This window comes from Oratosquilla oratoria, chromosome 14 (assembly GCF_046742065.1).
Source record: "Oratosquilla oratoria isolate Oo_2021 chromosome 14, ASM4674206v1, whole genome shotgun sequence".
Taxonomy (NCBI): domain Eukaryota; kingdom Metazoa; phylum Arthropoda; class Malacostraca; order Stomatopoda; family Squillidae; genus Oratosquilla; species Oratosquilla oratoria.
The window spans coordinates 23,793,302-23,821,249 of record NC_134790.1 but is presented as its reverse complement, the minus strand read 5'-3'; the positions used below and the strand labels follow the sequence as shown (position 1 = coordinate 23,821,249).

The 27,948-nt window shown below is 40.2% G+C and overlaps 1 protein-coding gene and 1 long non-coding RNA gene across 2 annotated transcripts in view; one reads left to right on the top strand and one right to left on the bottom strand.

Annotated features, from left to right (window-relative positions):
• Positions 1 to 27,948, bottom strand: part of LOC143032799 (uncharacterized) — a 438,832-nt gene that overhangs the window by 306,430 nt on the left and 104,454 nt on the right. The gene's annotated exons all lie outside the window — the stretch shown is intronic.
• On the top strand, positions 81 to 27,083 carry LOC143032789 (uncharacterized). The gene is made up of 5 exons (XM_076197834.1): positions 81 to 505; positions 6,675 to 8,551; positions 8,657 to 8,732; positions 9,928 to 10,025; positions 25,132 to 27,083. The coding sequence occupies exons 1-5, from the start codon at positions 199 to 201 to the stop codon at positions 26,296 to 26,298; spliced, it is 3,525 nt and encodes a 1,174-aa protein (XP_076053949.1). The 5' UTR covers positions 81 to 198; the 3' UTR covers positions 26,299 to 27,083.

Below are 27,948 nucleotides of genomic sequence, written 5' to 3'. Positions count from 1 at the left end.
TGGTAATTTTCTCAACTTGTTTGCTAATATATATGTCTTTTATGTAGCACTGTTGCAATTGATTATTCTCTTGACATAGGTTAGAGTTCAATATTTTTTTCTGATTAAGGGAAGGTGATAGAATATAACTAACATTTTTAAACACTATTTTCTCTATTTTTCTCAAAGTTAGGTCTAGTATCTACGAAAGGATTTACAATGGAAACATCACGAAACTTGTTTTCATCGCAAACTGTAAAACCATTAGAAGGGTCTCCAGCAATCCCATGGCTTCTGACAGGCTGTGTGCAGGCAATGGGGAAGGAAGAGATGACTAGGAAATTCCAAAATTATGAAAATCATGTTTTGCAACGAGACGGAACAGTATTCCAGGGAAATGAATTCGAAGGAAAAGTCGCCATTTGTGAGCTAGACCGAAGAGGACTCATTTGTGATCTGGCAATTAAAGACAATTGCAGTGATAATGAGGAAACTTACTTTGACCATGATGATGAATTTGTTGGAGGTATGCCAAACATAAGAGCAGTAAAAACTGAATATACTCTTATTGAAGCATAATTATTTGGTGAAACTCCTAGCACGTAGAATTAGGTGAATAATAATGTTGGTAGTAGCAGGACTAATATCATTACTAAATTATTTATGGCCGCTGTTCCCTCTGGATTACTGACCTCAAACCCCACAACAGCCGTGGCTATAACTAATATTATTACTGAACATGTCTGCAACTAATATGATTGCTGTAGGAAGACAGTTTAGTACTACAGTAGTACATTATATAGTTGCATATTACATTGCACAACTGTATATAGAACTTCGGTTTTTTACCCTTAGGACACTTGTAAGAGTTAAGGTATTAATGATTATTAATGACAGCTTAAAACTTTTGCTCATAATACCTTAGACATGGTACTTCAATGTGAACTATTAACTGCTGAAAAATTGCTAGTAATAGTTCTAATTGAAGGAACCTATTTGGGGTGTCGAGCAGAAATTTTATACCATCAATAATAATTTATTACCTCTAGTTTCAATGCCTGAACACTTACAGCTCTACATCAGTGGGTAATATTATTCTGGTCATTCCATGTGTAAGGGGTGGCACTACACATAGATTTCAGAGAAGAAATGTTGTATATGCTGTAGTCAGTTGGCCTGGCAACTTACAGAAGACCTGCCCTGAGGCAACTAGTAACAGCTTCTAGGCTGATCCACATTTCTCTCAGGGAAGATATATTGTGTTGTTGTCTTGGGACTGTTAGTGTGGGGCACCATAGTATGAGACTCTGCTTCCTCTTGTGGTAGCAGTATCTGGGGCAGTTTGTGGCCAGGCCTACATCCGTTTGGGACCGTTTCCATTTCTTATTCACTTTCAAGTAATAAGAGAAGAGCAGTCACTGGTTGTCAGTTCTCCTTATGTGAAAAGGTGGAGGAAATACAAAGTTGATGGAGAGAAAACCTGGGTTAGGCCCCAAGATGGAGTGTCAGGCCTATAAGGCTAACCCTGCAGATGAAAGCGAGTGTGATGAAAGTGTTTGAAAATGGGTGGAAGGGAGATAGTTCTGTTTTAATGTATATTTTGTAGGAATAACTATTGTAGTTACTTGTTGTCAGTGCCTACTGTGAGCATTATCGAGACTTTTAGGTACACCTAGGTCTCTTAATCCAATGCTCACTAAGTGCCACTTGTGCGGACGTTTGGTCCCAGGACATGAACCCGCTATGGGAATTGGAAGACATAGAGCACTACCAATTCTCGAAATGGGTCTATGTCCTGGGCCCAAACGTCCACACAAATGGCAGTTGGCTAGTGTTGTATTGAGAGACCAAGGTGTACATCCCTATGGGTCAGAGCTGTACAACATTCTGTTTATTTAGATTGGAGATGAATCTTTTCTCTTACAAGAATACTGATACACTTACACCTTTTCTCTGTCCTTCCACCTAATAATGTACTCCCTTACCTAGTATTGGTTAGTGGAGAAATAAAGATACTCTCTTTTCATTTCCCTCCCTCCCTCTTTTAGTAGTGTGCCATCTATTACTCATAACCCTTTATGTTTGTCAACCTTAGATTTAAATGCATCTATAGATGGTGTAGGTAACATGTCTTCTAGTATGAGATTCCACTCTCATGTGGTACTCTGTACAAGGGGTTGAGTGGGTGTTTGTTGAGGGGGATGAGTGTCAAATGAACTAGGGGAGAAAGGAGCGAGTGAGAATAGTGCAGTAGAAGAAATAGAGAGAATAATTAGCTAAAGTAGCATTGTAGGATTAGATTAGCATTATTAACGAGAATGAAAGAATAGCTAGAAGTGACTTTCTTTGGGCCCTGTGGTGATGAAGTGGGAAGAATGAAGAACTGCTAAGGTAAGTGAACTGTGCACATCATTGCACATTGAATACCAAAAACAACCAAATAATGTTGATATAGAGTGGAACCAAAAAGAATGGCAACTCTAAATAGAAGAATACATCAGAAATGAAGGAGAAACTGTGACCATCCATAGCGGAAATAAAGATTATGTGGACATCAGTGTTCCAAGAAACCTAACAGAACATTACAATGCCATAGTGGTCTTGAAGGTTGTATTTTCGGTACCACCTCTTAAGGTTGTTGGTTGATACATGAGCTAATGTTTCCAGACTCTTTGTATTCGTTGAAGATAGGTGATTGGAGGTGGAATGTTGCAAGTAGGGAGCTGAGGGAAGGTGAAGAGGAGAGAAGAGAAAGGAAGAGGCCTGCAAATATATATACAGTACTAGCAATGGTTCAAGCATACAATTCACTTATGTAATAGCAAGGTACAGGTATATAGTTTACACATCTATATGAATACAAATATTTTACATGTATACAGTATATGTATATATATATATATATAACACATATATATTAATAAAAATATTTTACATGTATACAGTATATGTATATATATATATATATATATATATATATATATATATATATATATCATTCACCCAGACTTGGCAACTATTTCAGTGAGGTGTTCTCAGGATCAAGGTCAGCTCAGCACTGGGTGACGCTTTTAAACAGGTATCGCTACTATGATCGCTAACACTTACATTGAATTGAGCAGTTTCTCACTCATTACATTATTTACACATACATTCTATATCTTAACTACTATTACAAGGACTTCCCCTCCAAGAATGGAGTGTAACAATGTGGGGAGTTTTACATTAATATGAGGGGCATTCAAAAAGTTTTGGCAACAGGGTAACAAAAACAAAATTAATAGAAATACACTTTTATTGAGCTTCACACTCCTTCAACATACTCTCCTCCAAGGTTTACACACTTCTGGAGCTGTGTCATCCACTTGACAAAGCACTCGGAGTACTCACAAGCAAGTATTCTTTTCAGTTCTGGATTTATCCCTCTGGCAAGGTCCTGCTCCCAGTGAAAATTGATCTCAGTAAGTTTTGCTGACAACTTGGGGAATAACCAAAAGTCACATGGTGCCAGGTCAGGACTGTAAGGTGGATGGTCAGCGAGTTGTAACTTGTTTTCCTCCACAAACTGGTGAGTTTTGACAGCAGTGTGACTGGAGGCACTGTCATGGTAGAGGTGAACCTTTCTTGGAGGAAGGTGTGTGGGCTTTGTTTTTTCTAGATTTTTCACTACAGACTTAAGAGCTGTTTCTGTATATTAGGTTGCATTAACATTCTTACATTTGGACACAGTAACAACAGATACAGGGCTGGTTGAACTAGAACATGATGAACATGAATGAAATTCTCCCTTGACAAGGGTGAGTTGTGCATCATCAAGCCAAACCACAGAGCTGGGTGCGTTCCTCGATTTTGGGTAGTGTTCCTGCATTCCTCTGGCCGCGGTTAGTGCATTCCTGGAATAGCGTTCCTCTTTTTTTTTTAATCAGTGCATTCCAGCATTCTTGCATTCCTTTATTAGTGCTCCCAAACTATTAAAGTGTCCCTCAAAAAAAGTAGAGCATTCCTAAAAAAAATATTGGAAGTAAAAAAAAAAAATGCAATGTTCCTCAAAAACACTACTGTGCGGATCAAAAAACTATTCTGCAACTCAAAAATGAAACAAAATACAAGGTAATAATACATCAGAGCTTCATACATTAAAATATATGTAAATTTCAGACAAGTTACAAATTTTTTTAAAGAACTAAATTACTGCTCCTCCTACTCCACTTCTCCTCATGCACCTCTTTGTACCCAAGGAGGTGCATGTTGCCCCTCACAAACATCTACTGTTCAAAGTTAATGTTGCTCAGGCTGGACCTTTTTGCCCGCAAAATGTCTCCCACTGAGCTAAATAGCCTCTCCACAGCAGCTGAACTAGGAAGAGGAGTACTGTATTTTATATATATATGTATATGTATATATATATATGTATATATATATATGTATATATGCAACAGTAATCACATAAAACACGTGAATAAAGATTTATGCTTGTAACCACGAGGAAAATAAAGATCGGAATACTGAACGTTTTCGTCTATTAAGACATTTTCAAAATGTCATCATAGACGAAAACGTTCAGTATTCCGATCTTAATTTTCCTCGTGGTTACAAGTATGTGTGTATATATATATATGTATATATATATATATATATATATATATAATATTTTATATTTTCCACCTCCTCCCACCACCTCAACTCTGGCACTGCGGCAGTGGAGGGGAGCAGGTGGAACTGGTCCACCTCCTGCCTCCCCTCAGTGTCCACCATCTTCGTCACCTCCAAAAAAATACAAAGTTCGTTGGTTAGATGGGTATAGACTGGTTTACACAATGAGTGATCTGTACGTACTACTGTAATGGTGCACAAAACATTTGTTAGTCTTAGCAACTGACCAATGGGAGAGCTTCCTGCATAAACATAAACAAATAAAGGTTTGGTTGTCTTTACTGCTGACCAATAGGAGAGCTTCCCACTTGAACGTAAACGACAGAATGTTGCCATGTAGTAAACGTTGTCTTTGTTGTTTGCATTGAAAACATTGGAAAATGTTTTGAAAAAATCGTTTTGTAATGCTCGGAACGCTTTAAAAAGTTGGGTGGTGTGTTCCTCTTATTTGTGTTCCTTCGAAAATTTTTGCATTCCTGCATTCTTGCATTCCTAAAAAGACGGTACATAAGTATGCAAGAATGCAGTAACGCACCAAAGGAACGCACTTGCCCACCTCTGCCAAACCATGTTTTGCCTCTTGTGTGGCAATTGAAAGAAGTAAAACCACTTCTTGTTACCAGTCACCACATTTGTGATGCATTTTTTACCTTTAGGACCAAATTCAGAGAGAATTGCTAAAGCACACTCAACTCTTCATTTTTTTTTTTTTTTCTTTTTTTTTTTTTTTTTCTTTTTTTTTTTCTGTCTGTCTGTCTGACAGGAGATGTGGCACCCATTGAGAACAAACCTTCCTCATCTTTAGATCTTCATGAATGATTGTATTGATGCTGCCAGCTTAAGTACATAGATGTGAGTACAGTACTAAGTATTACAGCACTGGTATCCATGATGTAGCCACCAAAATAGGAACTAGATCATGTTGAACATAATCCTTTGTTGCAAAGATGCCACCTGTGGAAGATAAAGCTATTCTGGGTAGCACATATTTGGAAACCAAGCATTTCCGGACATATGTTTCCATTATGTAGATGTATAGTCCTGAAGTTATGCCATTCAATTTTGGAACACCCTCTATATGTTGCTGTACCTTTTACAGTACTATATTAACCATGCTAGGAAGTGAAGCAGTAGTCACAGCAGGTTATGCAGAAGCTTTCACCATCAAGATCACTGAGTAGTTTGGAAGGAATGTGGTGTTCACTTTTTCTGACTGGTCATTATTTGTGAACTTCTGTCTTATATATTGAACTAAGTTTATTATATCAGTTGGTAGTTTAGATGGAATATGGGAATTGTTATATCCAAAATTCTGTGTAATGGGTTATGTTATATTTGAGGGTTTATAAGATCAGGACTTATACATAAGTCCTTTTTGTGTAAAAGGGGGACCACAGAAATGAATGAAATAGCCTGGCAGTAGTCTGAACAAAAGAATGAGTACATTTCAGCATGTGAGAGATTGTAATGATATCAATTACATTGAGACTGGAAACCTCCAGTCTCACAGTGGCAGGCAGTGTACCTGAGGCCCTCGAACAGATCTCTTTGGAATGAAACTGGACTGTTGTCTGTGTTGTATTAGTGTGGGACAGTCTATGTCATGGGTGTGTTATAGTAGTAGGAGGGGAGTATTTGCTAGTTGTCGGCTCTCTATGTGTGGTAAGATGGAAGAAATACATTTGAAGTTGATAGAGATCTTAGGCTCAGTCCAGTGTCTGCTCCTTGGTGCTGCACCACCAAATGGAGGGGAGGGTGGTTTCAGAATGTGGCAGTGAGATGATTGTGTTGGATGTCCATCCTGCAGAACCATCACTTGTACCCATCGTTGGTCCTTTTGTCACAAAGGAACAATGGAAGTGTCTTGTGTGCATTTTGTTACCAAGATTACCACGAAAGGATTCTTTTACAATTACACATGAAATTTTTTATTCAGTACTTGCTAGCAACATGAAGTACTTGTTTCTCCAGTAGCACCTTTTCTGTATCTCACCATTTTATTTATATACGGTATATATATTTATATATATTTTTTTTTACAGGGAGTAATCATTCGGATTCTGATGCAACCTACTGTTCAATAGTTGTGCCTGAAGAAACCATAATGAAATCTCAAGAGGAGATGGGGCTGTCTGAAGTGGAAGAAGAGGGGAGCAGCAACACATGGAAATCCCCAAGTCTTTTGTGTAATTTTGCAAACAAATTCAATGGGGAAGATGAGGATTTGGAAAACTTTAAACAATTTGACAGGAGTGAAACAAGAGTAACAAGTTGTGATGGGATGTCAAATGATGTACACATCACTAAAGCTCAGGATGATACCTCTGCACTTCCTGATTGTGTGAAGAATAGCAATGGATTGCAGTCCAAGGAAAGGTCTCACATGGGATTAAAGGAAGGATCATTCGACTTAGATGGTAGTTCTTGTGCCATTGTGCAGACAAATAGTGAGACTGAGAGAGACCAGGGAAGTGCTTCTATGCTTCCATTACCATCATTCAGTGTGATTTCAGGAAGAGGGGATCTTCATTGGCAAAATTCAGAACTAGACTGTATGACTATGACGACAAGCGAGTGCAGTGAACTTTTGCCACAGCTCATGAATACAAATCCATTTGGAGACAAATCGTCTGGATGTGAGTTACTTCATCTTTCACCTGACCCATTTTCTGATTTGTTGTCTAAGTTACCCCATATAGAGTTAGGGGAGGGATGGAATGTAGACAAGAGTGTTGTAGATTCTGTTTGTGATACTTCTGATAGAAGTAGAATATCTCCAAGGAAGAAAGAGAATATATTGCACAGTGATTTGTCTAAACCATCCAGTAATAGTTTAGTTGTGGGATTTGAAACTCCACTTCTGGAACCAGAGACAAATGATTTTGGATTCACTCCATGCCAAATGGAAGAAACAAATACCACCCCAGATGGAAACCACTCAACAGTCTTGTACCCTTCTGAAGTATATAGCCAAGCTATAGAGGGCCAAAACATTATTCCTCATAATGCTGGAATGCTTTCCTCAAATGCCCAACATCAACAACCAACTTCTGTGGTTTGTAATCAGTTGTCAACCTCACAAGTTTCTCCAAAGTTTACAGCTCAAACTCCTAGCAAAATCCTGGAAGAGGTTCCCTCAAAATCCACATTCTTTTTACCATTATCTGGCAGCACACCCTCACCCCTTCAGCTTGAAGTCAGCTTTGACCTTGCAACACAAGTGAACTCCCCCATCATCTCCCAAGATGCCATATCTAAAGCTATTGAAATGATCAGTACTCCAGGTTGTCAAAATGGTATTTCCTATTTACTCAAGGATATAAACCTGCTTGGGGATGATGGAAAAGAAAAGTGTGGTGATGCTCTAGGGTCTGTTGAAGCTTTGAGTAGACCTCAGGACCACATGGACAAACAGGTGGAGAAAGGAGTTACACTCCCTGTACTACAGTCTAAAGTACCCAACAACCAAAATTCAAATGAGTTTGTGTCTGTGGATGTCAATAGTGCCACCTCGGAGTTCACCTCTGCAAGCACTCGTGGGAATTTTTTTCACCCAGAAAAGTGGGATGCTGACAAAGAAAATATACAATCGGAGAATGTTGATTACAGTAACCTTGACTCAAATGATATACGTCATGGTGCAAATATCAGCACTAGTCACCATATTGGGCAATCTGTTATAGGTCATATTGATAATGTGAGCAGTAAAAGTTTGTGGACAGATATCCCAGGGCTGCTACAGGAAGGAAACAGTCAGGGATTACCCAAAGTTATCCACAGTTCAAATATTTTACAAGGGCAAGATATGACCTCAGCTGTAGGTCCTGTGAGTGGCTGTTCTCCAAGAAAGAAAAGACAAAATCGAGACCGGCAGACCCATGGTTACGTAAAATCTCACAAAAAATATGGATTACCACCTGTAAGTACTCAAAAAAGTAAGTTCAAGTAAAATTCATGATGAATGTGAAGTAATAATGTTTTGCCATTCTTGCTTCATGGTTTTGATTTTCTTGGAATATAACAGATGACAACCTTCGGCAGTGCAGTAGCAAGGATGGTACAGAGGCTGCAGAAAATATCAACTGATATTTATAGACAAGGTGATTAACTTTGCTTAGTTCTTAATACCAATATAAAGAAGCATTCATTTTTTTTTTCATCATTTAATAAGAATAATTGTTGTGTCAAATTTCATCAATTGGAAAACCCCCACCCCCACAGTGGGTGGCAAGTCTCCAGGCACACCCACAGATCTCTCTGGGAAGAAACTTTGGACTGTTTTGCATTGTATTTGTGTGGAACTGTTTCTAAATTGCTTCTTGAAAGGGGTGGAAGGGGAGCAGTCACCATATGTCAGCCCCATGTATGAAAAGGTGCAAGAAATACAGTTGAATTTGAGAGAGAGAGAAATTTTGGGGCACAGTTCAGAGTCTGAGTGTCGGCCCCTCAGGGCTGCACTTCTTGATGGAGGTGAGGGGGTTGACAGTTTTGAAAAAGGTCAACTGTATTCTCCATCCAAACTATATCTATAAGTAATGACCCTTTATCCATGAGGAGTCAAGATGAAAAGGAAACAAATGGGTGAAGGATAGGAGTGGGGATGGTGCAGTCTGTGGCTGCTTACTTCCCTTGCAAGGAGAAAGAAGGCTTTGGTATTTAGTTATAGATGGGTAGGTAATAGAAAATATTTTACTGATTCGTATTAACTTTTTATCTTTAGATAAAAATAAAATATGTGCTCCTAAACAGACCTATACCAAAAGGCCTTTTCTCCTTTGTAAGGTGGGTCACCGAGTTAAAACACACACCCATCCTACTCTCATTGAAAAATCTATTTGTTGTCCTTTCCATGTTTCTATGTTAACCCCTACAACACGGTGACAACATTGACAGTTTTGTTCTGTCAAAACACAGATGGTTTTGTGTACATAAGGACCCAGTCTCTGGCCTGAAGAGAGCATTGGTTGGTTGGTTGGTTGGTTGAGACCCCCCCTGAAAGCCCAAGTTTGAGCCTTATGCTGGATTAGATTGAGTGTGTTTGGCAGGAAAATGACACATGAAATGAGTCACTGTATTGAAGAAGTTCACATCTAATGAATAAAGGATCATCCATGTCCTCTGCTACACTTTTTGGGTCAGAGGCAATGCAGTAAGACACAGCACTTACACATCAGGACTTGACAGGTTGAGCTGGTTTTCCCCCACTGCTTCATTATATGTAGACCCCCTTCCTTTTCATCCACTTGAAAAATATATGGAGCAGACATGTACTTACAATTTCTTTAAATTTTCCAGTATTAAAACGGCGTGATTTGAAGGCAATTCAAGAAGAACTTAGAACTGCATCTAGTGTGATTTATAGACTTCATAATGGAATGGTCTCTATGAATAAGGTACAACATATATTTTTCCTTTATCATTATTATTTCTTTTTAATAATTCCCTTTCCAGTTATATCCATTTAATCAGATGTTATCATTTTCTCATGTGCAGACGAAAGCATGGACAAGACTGGAGGAAGTGAAACAAGTTTGTGAAAAACTTACTATTAAAGTAGGCCAGCTGTTAAGGCAGTGTAAAGGAAAAAGAAGAGGTGATGTTAACAAGGACACAAGTGAAAGAATAGCATTAGGACATCAGTATGATGTTTCCCTTGGATCCAAGTCAGATGAAAAGTTGAAACCAAAGGTTTCAAGAAGGGGCAGAAAGAAGAAGAATCATGTCAATGTCTTCCATCACTCAGCAATGATGTTACCAATGGGGACTGACTTGGAGACTCAGGAGATGGAATTGGATGAAGATCCTGCCTCAGAAAAGTTAGCCATGGCTGAGGATATACAAGGAATGGAAACAGAGTCTCCAAAGATAGGATATCAAGGACCTCAGGAAGATATGGAGACTGAGGATCTTGGTTGTGGAGACTTGAGTACCACTAATATGTATTTGATGGCAGTAGAGAAAGTAAACGTGAGTGGAGAAACAAAGGAAAGAGAGACAGGCACCTTAAGTTCAGGAGATCAAAAATTCCAGGACGAGGAAAAGGAAGAGGAAGAGGAGATGAAGACAAAGGAGATTGCCCATGTTAACTCAAATATTGGGGGCTTTAATGTAGAACATAATTCTGCTCAGAGTACAGAACCCAAAAATGACTCTCAAGAGGAACTGGTGACAGGCATCGAAAGCCCATGTAAATGCCTTAGAGTGGAGACTGAAGGAGGTATACCTCAAAGTGAAACAGATGCCCAGGAACAACTGCTAGAGCAAGAGGTATCTATGGAGAGTGATTATGAGATCCATGACACAATCAAGAAGTGCACTGCAGAAACAAACATCCCTTATGTTAAGGACTCATCAAAATTTAACAGCACAGTAGAAGGGTTGCAAGATGTTGCTTGCCAGGTGTTGCCACATGATGTTCTAGAGCCAGTTGTTGCAACTGTGACATCCACAAGTCATTGGTGTCTGCAGCCTCAGTCGCAAGGCCATCATCATGCTGATGAATCATTTTCTTATTCATGTGGATTCCCAGACCTTCAGAAAAATGACACCAGAGCATTTGACAAGGCTCACTCACCAAAAAGAAGCTATCATGGTGAAGGGAGCAAAGATGACAGGGGAATGGTTCCAGCTAAAACTCTGTCCCTCGTTCGTATGCTTGAGGCTGGGCTTGTTGAATCAGGCGAGAAGCAGCTCACAGTCCAGCATAAGGTAATGTCAATTAAATTGAGGTCTTGTTTTGTTTAACCATTTTAGAAATTAATATTGGATTTAGCTTCGTGTATAATGACATTGGCATAACTGAAATTAAATTTTGTGTTGCATTGATACTTTTACATTAGGAATGAGTAGTGATTATCTTCATATGTTGTGGTTACATCAACTAGGAGAGGTATTGCATACATGTATTTTTTATGAAAATGATGGGAAGGAACACACCTTTCCAACCTATTGGCAGATATTGTAAAGATCATGAGGAGAACAAAAGATGTAGACTACAAATTCTTATGAAAGTATTTAGATGGAATGTACAATGGCATAAAGTTTGGAAAATTAACAATAGTGCCAAAGAGATGCATACTAATTGAAGTTAGCAGAAGTGCAAAGAGACTATAATTCTATCTATATACCAAGGTTATTTTTTTCCTCTATACCAGGTAGGTAGCCAAAGTCAAAAGGCATATACCCACCCCCACTCATTTCATTCCCATCCACCATCCTTTCCTTCCTCTCATCTTAGCTTGTCATGGATGACATATCATCCCTTTGTTCCATCCACTGCCCTGGGTCAGAAAGAGTGCAGCAAGACACAGCACATCCACATTAAAGCAGTTTTAATCAATGACCCCCCTCTCTGGCCCCTCGTGCAGAAAAATAGCAGATGGGGAGAAATCCCTTCAGGCTGCATCAAAATATTCACACATAACCACTCCTAAACCCCCCATCCCTCCCTTGCATCACAGTATCATCCATACACAGCCATTCTCCACTGACCCCTGTCTGTTGCTTTTTCCCTTCCCTACTCAACAGACATCCTCCTTCTGCTCCACACCCCATTCACCCTATCCATCCATCTCATCCTTGGTTGCCCCCTCATGTTCACTCTATCCACTTCTGCCTTCCACACCTCTTTTACTAATCTTTCTTCACTCATTTTCCATGTGTCCAAACCATCCCATATTCTTTCATCAACCCTATCTCTCATCTCCTTTTTCACCCCAGCTGTCCTCCACCTCATTTCTCACACTTTCCAACCTTTAAACCCCTACCAAATTTCTTAGACATTTCATCTCAAACACATTTCAACTTTTTCTCTCTGCCTCTCTTCGATTCCATGTCTTTGCTCCGTACAGTACTGTCAGCACAATCAACCCTTCATATAATCTCATCTTTGCATCCATTCCCTAATGCTAATTTCCCATTACACATTTTAATCCCCCAAGGCACTTGCTTCTCTCATTCTACAGTTTATCTCCACCTCCACTCCCTTTCCCACCACATGTGACCTCAAATACCTAAAGCTATCCACTTCTTCCAGCCTTTCTCATTTAAGACTTATTCCCAAATTGCTGCCATCCTCTCCCCTTGTGCATTTCATCACCTTGTACCTAGATTTACCTTCATTTTTCTCCTATAGCATAACTTCCCCAAACTCTGTCACCAGCTCCCTTAATCCCCCCTCTGACCCTGCCACAAGCACAATGTTGTCAGCAAACAACAACTGGCTCACCTCCCACTTTTCTCTATTTTCTTTAACCATATCCAATCTCCTGCCCATTACCCTTACATTTATCTTGTGCACCACCCCATCCATGTATACATTGAACAGCCATGGCAACATGACACATCCCTAATGCAGTCCCACCTTACCTCAAAACATTTGTTCTCACAATTTCTAATTGTAACACAGGTTACTACTCTCTTAAAAATTCTTGACTGCCCTTTACAGCTTCCCCCTCCCCCCCCAATCCTATATATCTGCAAAACCTCCCACATTGCCTTCCTGTTCACCTTGTCAAGCCTTTTCCAAATCCATAAAAGCCCAAGAAACATCCTTACCTTTTGCTAAGACTTCTCACATATATGCCTTACCACAAAAATCTGATCAACACAACCCCTACCTTTCCTAAAACCACAACGTTCCTCATCAAAACACTCCCTCTAATCATCTAATCCTCTCAATTAAAACCCTCCCATAAGCCTTCCCAACTAAACTCAACAAAATGATCCCTCTGATAATACTACACTCACTTTTGTCCCCTTTTCTCATGTAAAGTAGAACTATACAGGCACCCCTCCAGTCCCCTGGCACTCTATCCCCCCTTAGACACATGTTAAACAACCTCACCAGACAGTCCACTGTTACTGTACCTCCCATCTTCAGGCATTCTGCATGACACCTATCTAACCCAGGTGCCTTGCCTGCTGTCATCATTTTAATGACTACTTGCTCTTTGTATGTTTTTCCCTCCATTATCCTCATCCATCTCTGTCATTTTCTTAGCACCTCCCACTGTTACCACCACTCTCTATCCTCCTCTATGTTCAGTAGGTCCTTAAGACTATAAATGGTTTTGTTCAATTGATTGATTGTTCCCTTGAGTTTTACCAATTGAAAAACCTGCAGCCCCACAGCAGCTGGCAATGGTCCTTGCACCCTCCCACAGACCTCTCAGGGAAGAAACTTTGGACTGTTGTGTGTATTGCATGGGTGTGAGACTGTTTCATTGTCACCAGCTTAAAGTAGTAGGGGGGGGAGGAGAAATGGGATGGAAAAAATGGAGTTGAGGTCTTGGGCCCTCAGGTGAGGGGGTTGATGGGTTTTGAAAATGGACAGTATCACTCTCCAATTTGAATGACCATCACATGGAGGTAATTGTCATTGGTTCCATGATTCAATGGAAAGTGAAACGATTATAAGTGGCAAAGGAAAAGGTTCATTCTGCTCACTGGTAAGGTTAGGTCTATATAGGTCACCAGTAATGAGTTTCTCATTCTTGCCTATAATCTCCACCCAAATAGATTCCGTGTATTGACTGCTGCTTTCCGAATAGTTGATATTTTTTATTATTATTTATATATATATATATTTACAAAAAGTGCTATTCGTCCCCTAATGCCTACCTTATCCATGTGAAAAAGTTTATATCATTCTGTCTTGATTTCCGGAAGGAAATATGTATCCGCCATATTGATCCAGGATTCTGTTATAGCTATATCAAATCTTTCTATCCATGATTTATCGCGCAACACATTTTAATCATTACGCTTTTGCTGTTTGTATCCTCCCTCCACCCGTTTAAATTAGTCTTAAAGAGTCCCTTTCTGATCTGTTTACTTTATAATTTATATTCCGATACTTCTCCCCCCCTCCAACTCCCACATAATCTAACCCCCCCAAAAAAATGCAGGAGGCCATCTCGCTCAAGGAATTCAGCAAGAAGCTGGTTGATGACAATATCGTTTCCAAAACTGATGGAAAATTATTTCATTATATGTTAAACTTATAACACCGAAGCACAGAAAACACACATATTTGTAGTATGTTATTGTATTTACGCACCATTTTCTGTGACAGGTGTGTATTTGAAGAAAACGCGTGCTGAATCATGTATGATTATATAAGTTTGTTTTCAGCAAGGATTGTTTTTACACAAAAACGGGATAAGCAAGTGTGGTTTTATTGGTCTTTTTATTATTTGTTTTATTATCGTCATACCCCGCCGTTCAGCATCAATTGCTTCAAAAGTCCATGAAGTAAAATGGACGGAATGCCCAAAAATTAGCTTAAATTGTGAAAGATTGAAAACTACGAATGAAAATCCATGTGAACAAGTTGTATAGACACGGTAAAGGAAACATGGACTGGAGGTGAAGCTTTTATTCCTGACGTTTCGTCTAACGACTTTCTCAAAGGAATGAGCATACTAGATACATACAGAGTTTTATAAACACGCCATATGGCTCAAGGGGGTGTGCTAGCGTATAGCGCTGTGTTCTGATTGGCCCGCTGAGACAGCCAATCACGAAGCGCTATATTCGCTGAAGATTTGGCCCAGGTGAAGCTCCCAGCCTTATTGTTGATATTCGGACGAGTGGTGATGTACACAGCTTCTATAGATTTCCTGGTCTTTTTATCCATACCTTTGTGTAATCCACACAAGCAGGTTAAGAGAAGGCAACGCCACCACAAAAACATTGTACATGGCGCTTCCTAACTCTGAGAAGGTAGGAGACATTATTAGAATGCTCAGGAGCACGGAAGTAAAAGCAGCCGTAACATCGGGAATGAAGATTGGTGACATAATAAAAAGCGGGACTAAGATGAGGGGAAGAAAAGACAGCGTCGTATATAAGATCCCATGCACATCATGCGATAAAGCATACTATGGAGAGACTAAGAGGGGCCTTGACACTAGAATCAAGGAGCATAAGGCCGACATCCATCACCATAGACTCACCAACGCAATGGTGGTGCATGTTGACGAATCTGGGCACCTCCCACAATGGAACCAAGCCGAGATTCTACACGAAGGTATGGATAAAAAGACCAGGAAATCTATAGAAGCTGCGTACATCACCACTCATCCGAATATCAACAATAAGGCTGGGAGCTTCACCTGGGCCAAATCTTCAGCGAATATAGCGCTTCGTGATTGGCTGTCTCAGCGGGCCAATCAGAACACAGCGCTGTACGCTCACACACCCCCTTGAGCCATATGGCGTGTTTATAAACTCTGTATGTATCTAGTATGCTCATTCCTTTGAAAAAGTCGTTAGACGAAACGTCAGGAATAAAAGCTTCACCTCCAGTCCATGTTTCCTTTACCTTGTCTATACAAATTGAAAACTACATAGGAACATGAATAACATTTTATGGGTGACCATAATGACCCAAAATCCAAAAAATCTCAAACGAGAAACCATATGAATTTCTGGCAAAAATCCGAAGGTGATCGATTTGGTCCAAACTTGCCTCAGGTAGAGAGTCGGACAAAGTACAAAGCAAGGTAGACATGAACAGCCTTAGCCCAAGGGCGTGGCGGTGGCACCCCTCCAAACATGGGCCTTTTCACTAAGTATTCACTTTTGGTCCTGTGGCACCCATACCGTATCCCTGAGTGGTGTCAAATTGGTCACCTGCTCCGATTTACCCGCCATATCACCCACAGGTCGAGGGCGTCCAGGGCTGCCGTGGAGTCCAATTTGACACCACTCAGGGATACGGTATGGGTGCCACAGGCCCATAAGTGAATACTGGGTGAAAAGGCCCAAGTTTGGAGGGGTGCCACCGCCACGCCCTTGGGCTAAGGCTGTTCATGTCTACCTTGCTTTGTACTTTGTCCGACTCTCTACCTGTGAGGCAAGTTTGGACCAAATCGGTCACCTTCGGATTTTGGGCAAAATTCATATGGTTTCTCCTTTGAGATTTTTTGGATTTTGGGTCATTATGGTCACCTGCTCCGATTTACCCGCCATATCACCCACAGGTCGAGGGCGTCCAGGGCTGCCGTGGAGTCCAATTTGACACCACTCAGGGATTCGGTATGGGAGCCACAGGCCCAAAAGTGAATACTGGGTGAAAAGGCCCAAGTTTGGAAGCGTGCCACCGCCACGTCCTTTGGCTAAGGCTGTTCATGTCTACCTTGCTTTGTACTTTGTCCGACTCTCTACCTGTGAGGCAAGTTTGGACCAAATCAGTCACCTTCGGATTTTGGGCAAATTTCATATGGTTTCCTTTGAGATTTTTTTGGATTTTGGGTCATGTTGGTCACCTACTCCGATTTACCCGCTATATCAGCCACAGGTCGAGGGCGTCCAGGGCTGCCGTGGAGTCCAATTTGACACCACTCAGGTATACGGTATGGGCGCCACAGGCCCAAAAGTGAATACTGGGTGAAAAGGCCCAAGTTTGGAGGGGTGCCATCGCCACGCCCTTTGGCTAAGGCTGTTCATGTCTACCTTGCATTGTACTTTGTCTGACTCTCTACCTGTGAGGCAAGTTTGGACCGAATCGGTCACTTAGGATTTTGGGCAAAATTCATATGGTTTCTCCTTTGAGATCTTTTTGATTTTGGGTCATTTTGGTCACCTGCTCCGATTTACCCGCCATATCACCCACAGGTCGAGGGCATCTAGGGCTGCCGTGGAGTCCAATTTGACACCACTCAGGGATACGGTATGGGTGCCACAAGATCAAAAGTAAATACTGGGTGAAAAGGCCCAAGTTTGGAGGGGTGCCACCGCCACGCCTTTTGGCCAAGGCTATTCATGTCTACCTTGCTTTGTACTTTGTCCGACTCTCTACCTGTGAGGCAAATTTAGACCAAATCGGTCACCTTCGGATTTTGGGCAAAATTCATATGGTTTCTCCTTTGAGATTTTTTTTATTTTGGGTCATTATGGTCACCTGCTCCGATTTACCCGCCATATCACCCACAGGTCAAGGGCATCCAGGGCTGCCATGGAGTCCAATTTGACACCATTTAGCTATATGGTATGGGCACCACAGGCCCAAAAGTGAATACTAGGTGAAAAGGCCGAAGTTTGGAGGGGTGCCACCGCCACGCCCTTTGGCTAAGGCTGTTCATGTCTACCTTGCTTTGTACTTTGTCCAACTCTCTACCTGTGAGGCAAGTTTAGACCAAATCGGTCATCTTAGGATTTTGGGCAAAATTCATATGGTTTCTCCTTTAAGATTTTTGGATTTTGGGTCATTATGGTCACCTACTCCGATTTACCCGCCATATCACCCACAGGTCGAGGGCGTCCAGGGCTGCCGTGGAGTCCAATTTGACACCACTCAGGGATACGGTATGGGTGCCACAGGACCAAAGTTGAATACTGAGTAAAAAGGCCCAAGTTTGGAGGGGTGCCACCACCACGCCCTTGGGCTACGGCTGTTCATATCTACTTTGCTTTGTACTTTGTCCAACTCTCTACCTGTGAGGCAAGTTTGGACCAAATCGGTCACCTTCGGATTTTGGGCAAAATTCATATGGCTCCTTTGAGATTTTTTGGATTTTGGGTCATTATGGTCACCTGCTCCGATTTACCCGCCATATCACCCACAGGTCGAGGGCGTCCAGGGCTGCCGTGGAGTCCAATTTGACACCACTCAGGGATACGGTATGGGTGCCACAGGCCCAAAAGTGAATACTGGGTGAAAAGGCCAAGGTTTAGAGGGGTGCCGCTGCAACGCCCTTGAGCTAAGGCTGTTCATGTGTACCTTGCTTTGTACTTTGTCCAAGTCTCTACCTGTGAGGCAAGTTTGGACCAAATCGGTCACCTTCAGATTTTGGGCAAAATTTCATATGGTCCTTTGAGATTTTTTGGATTTTGTGTCATTTTGGTCACCTGCTCAGATTTACCCGCCATATCACCCACAGGTCGAGGGCGTCTAGGGCTGCCGTGGAGTCCAATTTGACACCACTCAGGGATACAGTATGGGTGCCACAGGACCAAAGTGAATACTGGGTGAAAAGGCCCAAGTTTGGAGGGGTGCCACCGCCACGCCCTTTGGCTAAGGCTGTTCATGTCTACCTTGCTTTGTACTTTGTCCAACTCTCTACCTGTGAGGCAAGTTTGGACCAAATCGGTCACCTTCGGATTTTGGGCATAATTCCTATGGTTTCTCCTTTGAGATTTTTTTGATTTTGGGTCATTTTGGTCACCTGCTCCGATTTACCCGCCATATCACCCACAGGTTGAGGGTGTCCAGGGCTGCCATGGAGTCCAATTTGACACCACTCAGTTATATGGTATGGGTGCCACAGGCCCATAAGTGAATACTGGGTGAAAAGGCCCAAGTTTGGAGGGGTGCCACCGCCACGCCCTTTGGCTAAGGCTGTTCATGTCTACCTTGCTTTGTACTTTGTCCGACTCTCTACCTGTGAGGCAAGTTTGGACCAAATCGGTCACCTTCGGATTTTGGGCAAAATTCCTATGGTTTCTCCTTTGAGATTTTTTGGATTTTGGGTCATTATGGTCACCTGCTCCGATTCACCCGCCATATCACAAACAGGTCGAGGGCGTCCAGGGCCCTTGGAAGTGTCCTCCTTTGGACAGAAGGTCAAGTATTGTCTTGACAAGATTAGGAATTGGCCATTCCTACATCACTCATAGATTTTTGATGGCAAGTGGAGCAGAAAGGCTGGCCCCCCAATGTCCCACTTGCCAAGTAGTTTTAACAATTAAACACATTTTAGTTCAGTGCCCTGCATTCTCTAATAAGCGCAGGGCAAATTTTTTAACAGATTTATCTTTTAAAGAAATTTTAGGGGAGGAAGCTCGTGTGAAGAATGTTTTAAAGTTTTTAAAAGACAAACTTATTTTATGAAATTTAAAATTGTGTATATGAATGCTTGTGAGTGTATGTTGTTGATGTGTGTTCATGAATGTTTATTGTTTTAACCGTTTTACTTGAATTTTTATCTAAAAGATAAATATGCGCTGAATGGCTTACCGGCTCCAGCGCTTGGCCTTCGAGCCAAAAATTCCATAAATCAATCAATCAATCAATCATTGGGAATGAATGGGTTTAAAAAGTACGTACCAATGTTCACAATGTATGCAAGCACCACAGGTACACTTTCACACACACTGTAAGTATGCACACACACACACACACTTCAGCGAATGGACGGCTTGGATGACGTTCTGAAGAAAACTGAAGTCTGTGGATCCCAACGCAAAGAGAAGTGCCTAGTGTTTTTGCAGGGTGGGGGGGAAATTGCTCGTGGAGTAGTGGGAACGTAGGGAAAGAGGAAAAGGGGAGGGATTACTGAGGGAAATGGAAGGAAATGAGGAGGGAGTAGACTTTGCCCAGCCAGACAAGCGGAAGGTAAACAAAAGACTGAGTGAGGATGACATGTCTAATAAAAATGTAAAGATTATAAGTATAGTCAGGCCCAATACCTAACAAAGTGCCGACAATATGTTCCCGGGTTTTAAAGTGGGTGGGGGGGCCAAAACCCCCCCCCCCCCCCCCGACTGATAAGACTAGAGGAGAGAGTTGATAAGGTGATCGAGGACTTGGAGCGTAAGTTAGGTAACGTAGACTCCATTTTTCAAAGAATTGAAAGGTTGGAACAACTAGAGAAGGCTAACAGAAACTTAACTGAAGAAATAGAGGACCTAAAAAGACAGTTAGGAAATGTAAAGGAGGAGAATGAGAAATTGAAGAAGAATAGTAATGAAAACAGAGAGAAACTAGCTACAGAAGCTAAAAATTGGAGAATAACTCAAGAAGGGAATAAGGTTTCATTCACTGACATAGTCAAACAGCAATTGAAAGAACATAATGAAGACTCAGTTATTAAAGTGATGAGACAGAAGGAGAATATAGTAAGAGAATTAGCTGACAAAAAGAAATGTATAATTATATTAGGAATGGAAGAGAAACATAACCCAGATAGAACCGCAAGAATCAAGGAGGAAAATGAAAGAGTAAGCAGTTTATTAAAATTAGTCCAGGAAGATGAACCAGAGATTATAAAGGAAATTGAGGAAAAATTCAGACTCGGAAAATATAGTACAGATAAGACCAGACCAATTAAGATTAAATTCAGGTCACAAACAACGGCAGAGAAAATTCTATCCAAGACAGGGAAACTAGCAACAAATGATCAATATAAAAAGGTATGGATAAAAAGAGAAATGAATAAGGAGGAAAGAGAGGCAGAAAAGCAGAAAAGAATTGAAGCTAAGGCAAAAAACGAGGAAAGAACGGAGTCAGAGAAAGAGAGATTCTATTGGAGAGTAGTGAACATGAAAATAAAGCAGTTCGACATACTAAAGAAAAACATAAGGGAAACAGAGAATACAATGGAAGTGGCAGAAAACTAAGAGTGTCTTACACAAATATAGATGGATTGATAACAGGATTGAATGAACTGAATGATTATTTGAAAGAAAAAGAACCGGACATAATGGGAATTGTAGAAACAAAATTAAAAGGCCCACTACCACCCAACAGTGTAGGACATGATACATACAATTATTGGATTAGAAACAGAGAGAAAAAACAAGGGGGTGGAGTTATGTTCCTGACTAAGAAGGATATAAACGTGAAAGGTGTCATATATGGAAAGAATACAGTAGAGATGATTATGATAGAAGTGGAAGACCGAGATAAGAAGAGCAGAAAATTTGTGATCAATTATGTGCCTCCGAAAACAGCCTCATGGGAGGAGAGTGAACATAAAAGTATGTTAGAGGACACAAAGATAGCATTAACTAAAATAATGGAAGACGGAGGAAGAATAGTTATGATGGGCGACTTTAATTGCAAAGAAATCTGCTGGGAAGAAATGACAGTAAAGAGTGGTGATGACTCATGGGGAAATGCTCTACTTGAGATGATTACTGACCATTCAATGACACAATGGATACAAGGAGAACACTAGGTATAGAAATGAAGAAGAACCATCGAGGCTAGACTTAATAATTACATCTGAACCTAGAATAGTGGACAAGATTGAATATAAAACACCAATAGGTAAAAGTGACCACATATTGATTGAACTGGAACTTAATGAAGAAAAATATATGAAAAGAAATGAACAATATAGAAAAGGAAGAATGATGTATGAAAAAACAAACTTTGATAAAATAAGAGAATTCTTCCAACAAGAAAACTGGGAAGAAATATACAAAGAAGAAACAACAGTGGAAGAGAAATGGAATATTTTGACAAAAATTTACAAAAAAGGAGTGGAAAAGTATGTCCCAAGACAAAAACAAGAAAAAGAATATGTAAAATGCTGGTACAACAAAAGTTGTAGGGAGTTAAAGGACAAAAGAGACAAAGCCTGGAACAGATGGAAAAAAGACAGAAGACCTGAAAAATGGAAAATATATACTGGTTATAGAAATGAATATGTACAAAAGTGCAGAGAGGAAAAAAGAAAATATGAAAAAGATGTTATAGAAAAGTGTAAAGATCAACCAAAACTATTCTACAGATTTGTAAACAATAAACTGAAAAACAAACAAGACTTAGAGAAATTAAGACAAGGAGGAGTTGAATACACTGAGGAAATGGAAATGGCAGAAATTATGAACAAACATTTTAAATCAGTGTTTACAAGGGAAAATATACAACCTGAAGAGATTGAGTGGAAAGGAAAAAGTCCCCCCTATGGAAGAAATAGAAGTAACAAAGAATGAAATATTGACACACTTGGGTAATTTTGATGTCAGAAAATCGCATGGGCCAGATGAAATAGCAAACTGGATTCTGAAAGAATGCAGGAATGAACTGGCAGACAAAATACATAGCATAATAAGCAGTTCCTTAAAAGAAGGAAAAGTTCCAGAAGATTGGAAAAAAGCAAATATAGTACCTATATATAAAGGAGGAAATAAAGAAGAACCTACCAACTATAGACCAGTCTCTCTAACAAGTACAATAGCAAAAATATGTGAAAGAATTATCAAAAGTAGATGGGTAAAATACTTGGAAAAAAACAACGTACTAAATCCAAGGCAATTTGGATTCAGACAAGGACGATCATGCGTCACCAATTTAATATGTTTCTATTCAAGGCTAATAGATATAATACAAGAAAGAGATGGATGGGCTGATTGTGCATTTCTAGACCTAAAAAAAGCTTTTGACAAAGTACCACATAAGAAGTTGCTTAAGAAATTAGAATATGAAGGAGGAATACAAGGTAAATTGCTAAATTGGATGGAAGACTTTTTGCAAGAAAGAAAAATGAGAGTAGTGATAAGAGATCAGCACTCAAAATGGAATGAAGTAATAAGCGGTGTCCCGCAGGGAACAGTTCTGGCCCCAATAATGTTTGCTATATATATTAATGATATGGATGAAGGAATTGAAAGCTATATGAGCTTCTTTGCAGATGATGCAAAACTACTGAAAAGAGTGAAAACTGAAGAAGATTGTGAATCACTACAGAGAGATCTAAATAAAGTACAAGAATGGAGTAGGAAGTGGGAGATGGAGTTCAATACAAAAAAGTGTAGTATAATGGAATTTGGAAAAAGCAAAAACAGAATAACAGGATCATATAATTTGGGAGAAGAAGGAATAAAAAAAGTAGAAAATGAGAAGGACCTGGGAGTCATTGTTATGAATAATATGTCACCTGAGAAACATATAAATAAGATTTTTGGAGAAACTTATAATTTAATAAGAACAATCAAAGTGGCATTTACATACCTGGATGAAGAAATGGTGAGGAAAATCCTAATCACCCTGATAAGACCAAGATTGGAATATGCAGCAACGATATGGTCACCAAGTACAAAAAAATGTATAAAAAAAACTTGAAAGAATACAAAGAGCAATTACAAAACTGGCACCAACACTCTCAAAACTATCATATGAAGAGAGACTACAAAAACTTAAACTACAGACACTAGAGCAAAGAAGAGAGAGAGGAGATTTGATAGCTATTTACAGAATCATGAAAGGCATAGAAATTACTGATAGAGAGAATCTGATAAAATGGGATGACAGAAATACAAGAGGACACGGAAAGAAAATAAAAAAAGACAGCTATAGAAGAGATTTTAAAAAGAACAGCTTTCCTCACAGAGCAATAGACAGTTGGAACAAGTTAGATGAGAAAGTGGTGTGTGCAAAAACAATACATGAATTTAAAAATAGTTTAGATAAAATGAGATATGAAGACGGGACACCACGAGCATAGCTCCCCTTCCCGTAAAATACAACTAGGTAAATACACACTAGAGCAAAGAAGAGAGGAGATTTGATAACTATTTACAGAATCATGAAAGGCATAGAAATTACTGATAGAGAGAATCTGATAAAATGGGATGACAGAAATACAAGAGGACATGGAAAGAAAATAAAAAAAGACAGCTATAGAAGAGACCTGAAAAAGAACAGCTTTCCTCACAGAGTAATAGACAGTTGGAACAAGTTAGATGAGAAAGTGGTGTGTGCAAAAACAATACATGAATTTAAAAATAGTTTAGATAAAACGAGAAATGAAAACGGAACCCCACAAGCATAGCTCCCCTTCCCGTAGAATACAACTAGGTTAATACAACTAGGTAAATACACACACACACATATATATATATATATATATATATATACTACACACACACACGGAAGTGTGTTTGTCTTGCATTTGCTTAGTTGTGGGTTCGAATCTCGCATTTCTTTCTCAGTGGATAGATTGCATTGATAGAAGAGGTCTGATTAAAGATGCGAGGGTTTTAAGGGATCATGGAAGTAAACTAAGAAAGGCCATATGTCGAAAGGATGTGAAGAAATACAGTTTTCCATATAGATCTATAAATATGTGGAATAGCTTTGGTGATATAGCCCAAGCTCAAGCAATACATGAATTTGAGTCTAGGTATGTTAGAAAATTAGAGAATAGGAGACGGGACCCAACGACCGTTGCTACTTTCCTGTATATTACAGGAACAATTAGGTAAATACACAGACACACAAAATCAAGGACATGCTCTAAAATTATTGAATTTTAGCAGACGATAGAATTTTAACAACCTTCTAATTGGTAACGAATGATCTGCATAATTTTAATTTCAATTTCTAATGGTGTCATTGAGGTGTTGGACAGTGAGAGGACTATTGAGTGTGACTGTGACTGTTTTACAGAAATCACCTCAAGTGACCAAACTTCGGAAAAGGAACCCAATTTAATATAAAAATTTATTTGTATTAATTTATTCAGTTATATATTTTCATTAATTTATCTGATTCATGGTTATTCATTTTTATTTCGTTTTGCTTGTTGTATTAGAGCGTCGTTACTTGGGGGCAAAAGGTCAGGAGTGGAGATTGTTCGAAGCTGCCCGGCGGCGGGGAGAGTTCGCATTAAGGGGAACTGCTGGGGATGCTATCCGGGGACTTCCGGAAGCCGTGTCTGGAGGTTTCTCTCTAGTTTGCACCTCCGTCCTGAGTTCTAGTGTTGGTAGAAGAATCGACATTTTACGGGTTCTCCACACTCATTAAAATAAAACTCTTCTCCGCAGGGCAAGGATTTCCACGCCTCCATCATGGCCGACGGGACCCTGGAATCCTCAGACGGACTGTTTTTCACGACTCCTCAGGCGTGGCTGCAAGCCCTGACGAAGAGCTACAAGAAGAAGGAACAAGCGTTCAAGAAGATCCAATACAAAGGCACCACCCTGTATGAGATCGCCGCCAGGCATGCCAGGGGAGACGGGCCGAGGAGGAATGAGGTCGGGGGTGTGGTGGGAGGAGGAGGGGGTGGTGGTGGTGATGGTGGTTTAGCTGGAGAAAGGAATAGTCGGGAGATCGAAGAAAAAAGAAAGTTCGGTTTCCGTTGTGTCGGTCGGGTTTCAGAAGAGGAAATGCTCATCCTGAGGAGAAAGAGTCAGGGTAAAAGTCTTCAGACATCGGGAGATGATGGAGGAGTGCATCCCACGTCTCCTGGTCTAAGTGGAGGTCATGATCCCGTGACAGGGGTAACCTGTTTTCCGAAGGAATTCCTTGGATTTTGCGGTTCAGCAACAAGAACACGGGTTGATCAGAACAGCCCCTTTGGATTGGGTGCTACAGAGGGAGGCCTTTATCCTCATCACCCTGGCTGCGAATGTGACAAAGGTCTTGGGTGCGGTGCCAGTGGAGGAGTGACAGGGTCGGGCACTATGGGAAGAAGTCTCGGGTTTGCTTTGGGTCAGAACAGTGCCTCCCGTTCTCTAGAAGAGAGAGAAGTAAGTTCGCGCGACGTTAACTTGCAGACCCATTCTTCATTTTCCCCAAGGTTGGGGTTCAGTCGCCGAAGTGGCCTCAAAGTCGTGGCAGAACCTTCCTCTGGGAATGGATCGAAAAATCCAGGCCCTCCTTCTGGACCCCCGGAAGAAAAAAGTCAAGGGCACCATCATACCGGCCTTCCGGAAGCAAGAAGTAGAAGTCACGGTTCTTCCGGTCTTCCGGAAGGGTCATTTGAAACACTCCGGGAAGACCAAGAACGCCGCCGCGGACAGCAACCAGCAGACCAGAGCTCCTCGTATCCGGTACCCAGTTCCCGTCATCCGGTGCGCGGCTCGCCACGTCACGACGTCAGGAGTGAGGCATCGACAGTTTCGTCCGTCGCCTTCTGGAGACAAAGTCTTCGGGCCATCAAAAGGCTTCTTTTTGTTATCGAGGTTGCGAACCGGAAGGCGAATTTTTAAGATTCCGCAAACTGAATAGAAATGCCAGGACTTGGATTTTGAATGTATTATTTACGTAATTGTCTTTTTATTTCTTTCTATAATTGCTTATTGTTTTTTTTTTGGGGGGTGGGTGCAGAATTTGATGTAAAAAAAAAAAATAAAAACTTATCTAATTTTCCTGCGGAAGGGCTAATGTCTTTTATTTAATTTATTATTATTATTATTTTTATTTATTTATTTATTGACGCTGTTCATAGAAGCTTTATTTCACTTATTTTATTTATCATTTATGTATGTATTATTTTCCCTCTGGTGGTGACTTGGGCACAGTGAAAGTCAGAAAACTTTATTCAGCCAGAGCAGGACTTCCGGCTTGATGGATGGCGGTTGAGGGGGGGTGGGAGGCGGTCAGTAGGCTCGTCTCGTTCACTGTAGTGCTGTTTAAGCCAAATGATGTGCTGAATAAAATTGCTTGGATCTGTGATGGAATCAATTGATTGAAATGTTATCTATAGATTTTTATTTATTAATGTTATTATTGTTGTTATTTAGGATGAGCCTGTCGCGTTGGTTAATGTTTGTTGACGTGACGTCATATTTTTTTTATTTGTTTATGTATTTAGATTTATTTACAAAGGACGGGGGTATTCTTGTAGTTTTTGTCTGTGGATTTCTCGTTTATTTGATTAAATTGTAACTTGATAGATGTCCAACACGAATAATACATATGTTATAAATTTGTATGCCTCAACCAATGCTTCTATCCTTGGTGGCAATATCGCACCAGTTGTAGGGTGGCTAAATAAAAGTATATTAATTATGTAAATGAATGTATTAAATCACAATTTGATAAAGCACTACAGTAGGAAAAAATGCATCCATACACTTCGGAGGCAGAGTTACAACTGGGACACCAAGCCTTGTCTTGGCGCGAAACGTACAGGAGCTCGCTTGGTTCTCCCAACAGACTCGTGTACAAAGATTGTGAATAAATAATAAAATTAATGTCCAATAAAACCTATAATAATTATATAATGGGGAAAACATACAATTCCCAATTGAGCAATATGTATATATAATATATAATAATTATACAATGCTACAACGTACCACACCATTACGCGCCAAAGAAGTCAAGGAGAGAGCTTTAGGGGTAAGGGTAGCAGAACAGGAATAATAAAAGTATAAAACTCGGTATTCTTATTACAGACTAGTCTGCATCTCATAAGATAATGATGTGTGGCTCAGGTCCGTAGGGGGTGTCGGGTATGTATGTGTTTCGAATTACTGAAGCACACTTCATTCCCTTCATCTGATGGAAGGATTAAGGCTTTGGTCAGAATAATGTCTGTAAAGTCCGTCATCCGGTCGAGCGTTTTAATCTAGATTAGTGGCTGTTAATACACTTTTATTTATATATTTGTAGTTCTTTACTTATTTATCTTTTACCCCCAATACCCCTTGAAATCTCAAAAAATTCTTTCCCATACCTTCCTGTCGGAAATTGATACTATTAGAAAAATGGGACATGTATCAGTGGTACAAAACTAGCTAAGAAAATAGGTGCATTCAATCAAATCACTGAAGCAAAGTAATGCATACAGATAAAGAAAAATATATGAAATATATACATATATATATATATTACTTGTCAGTCCCTTTGTTAAT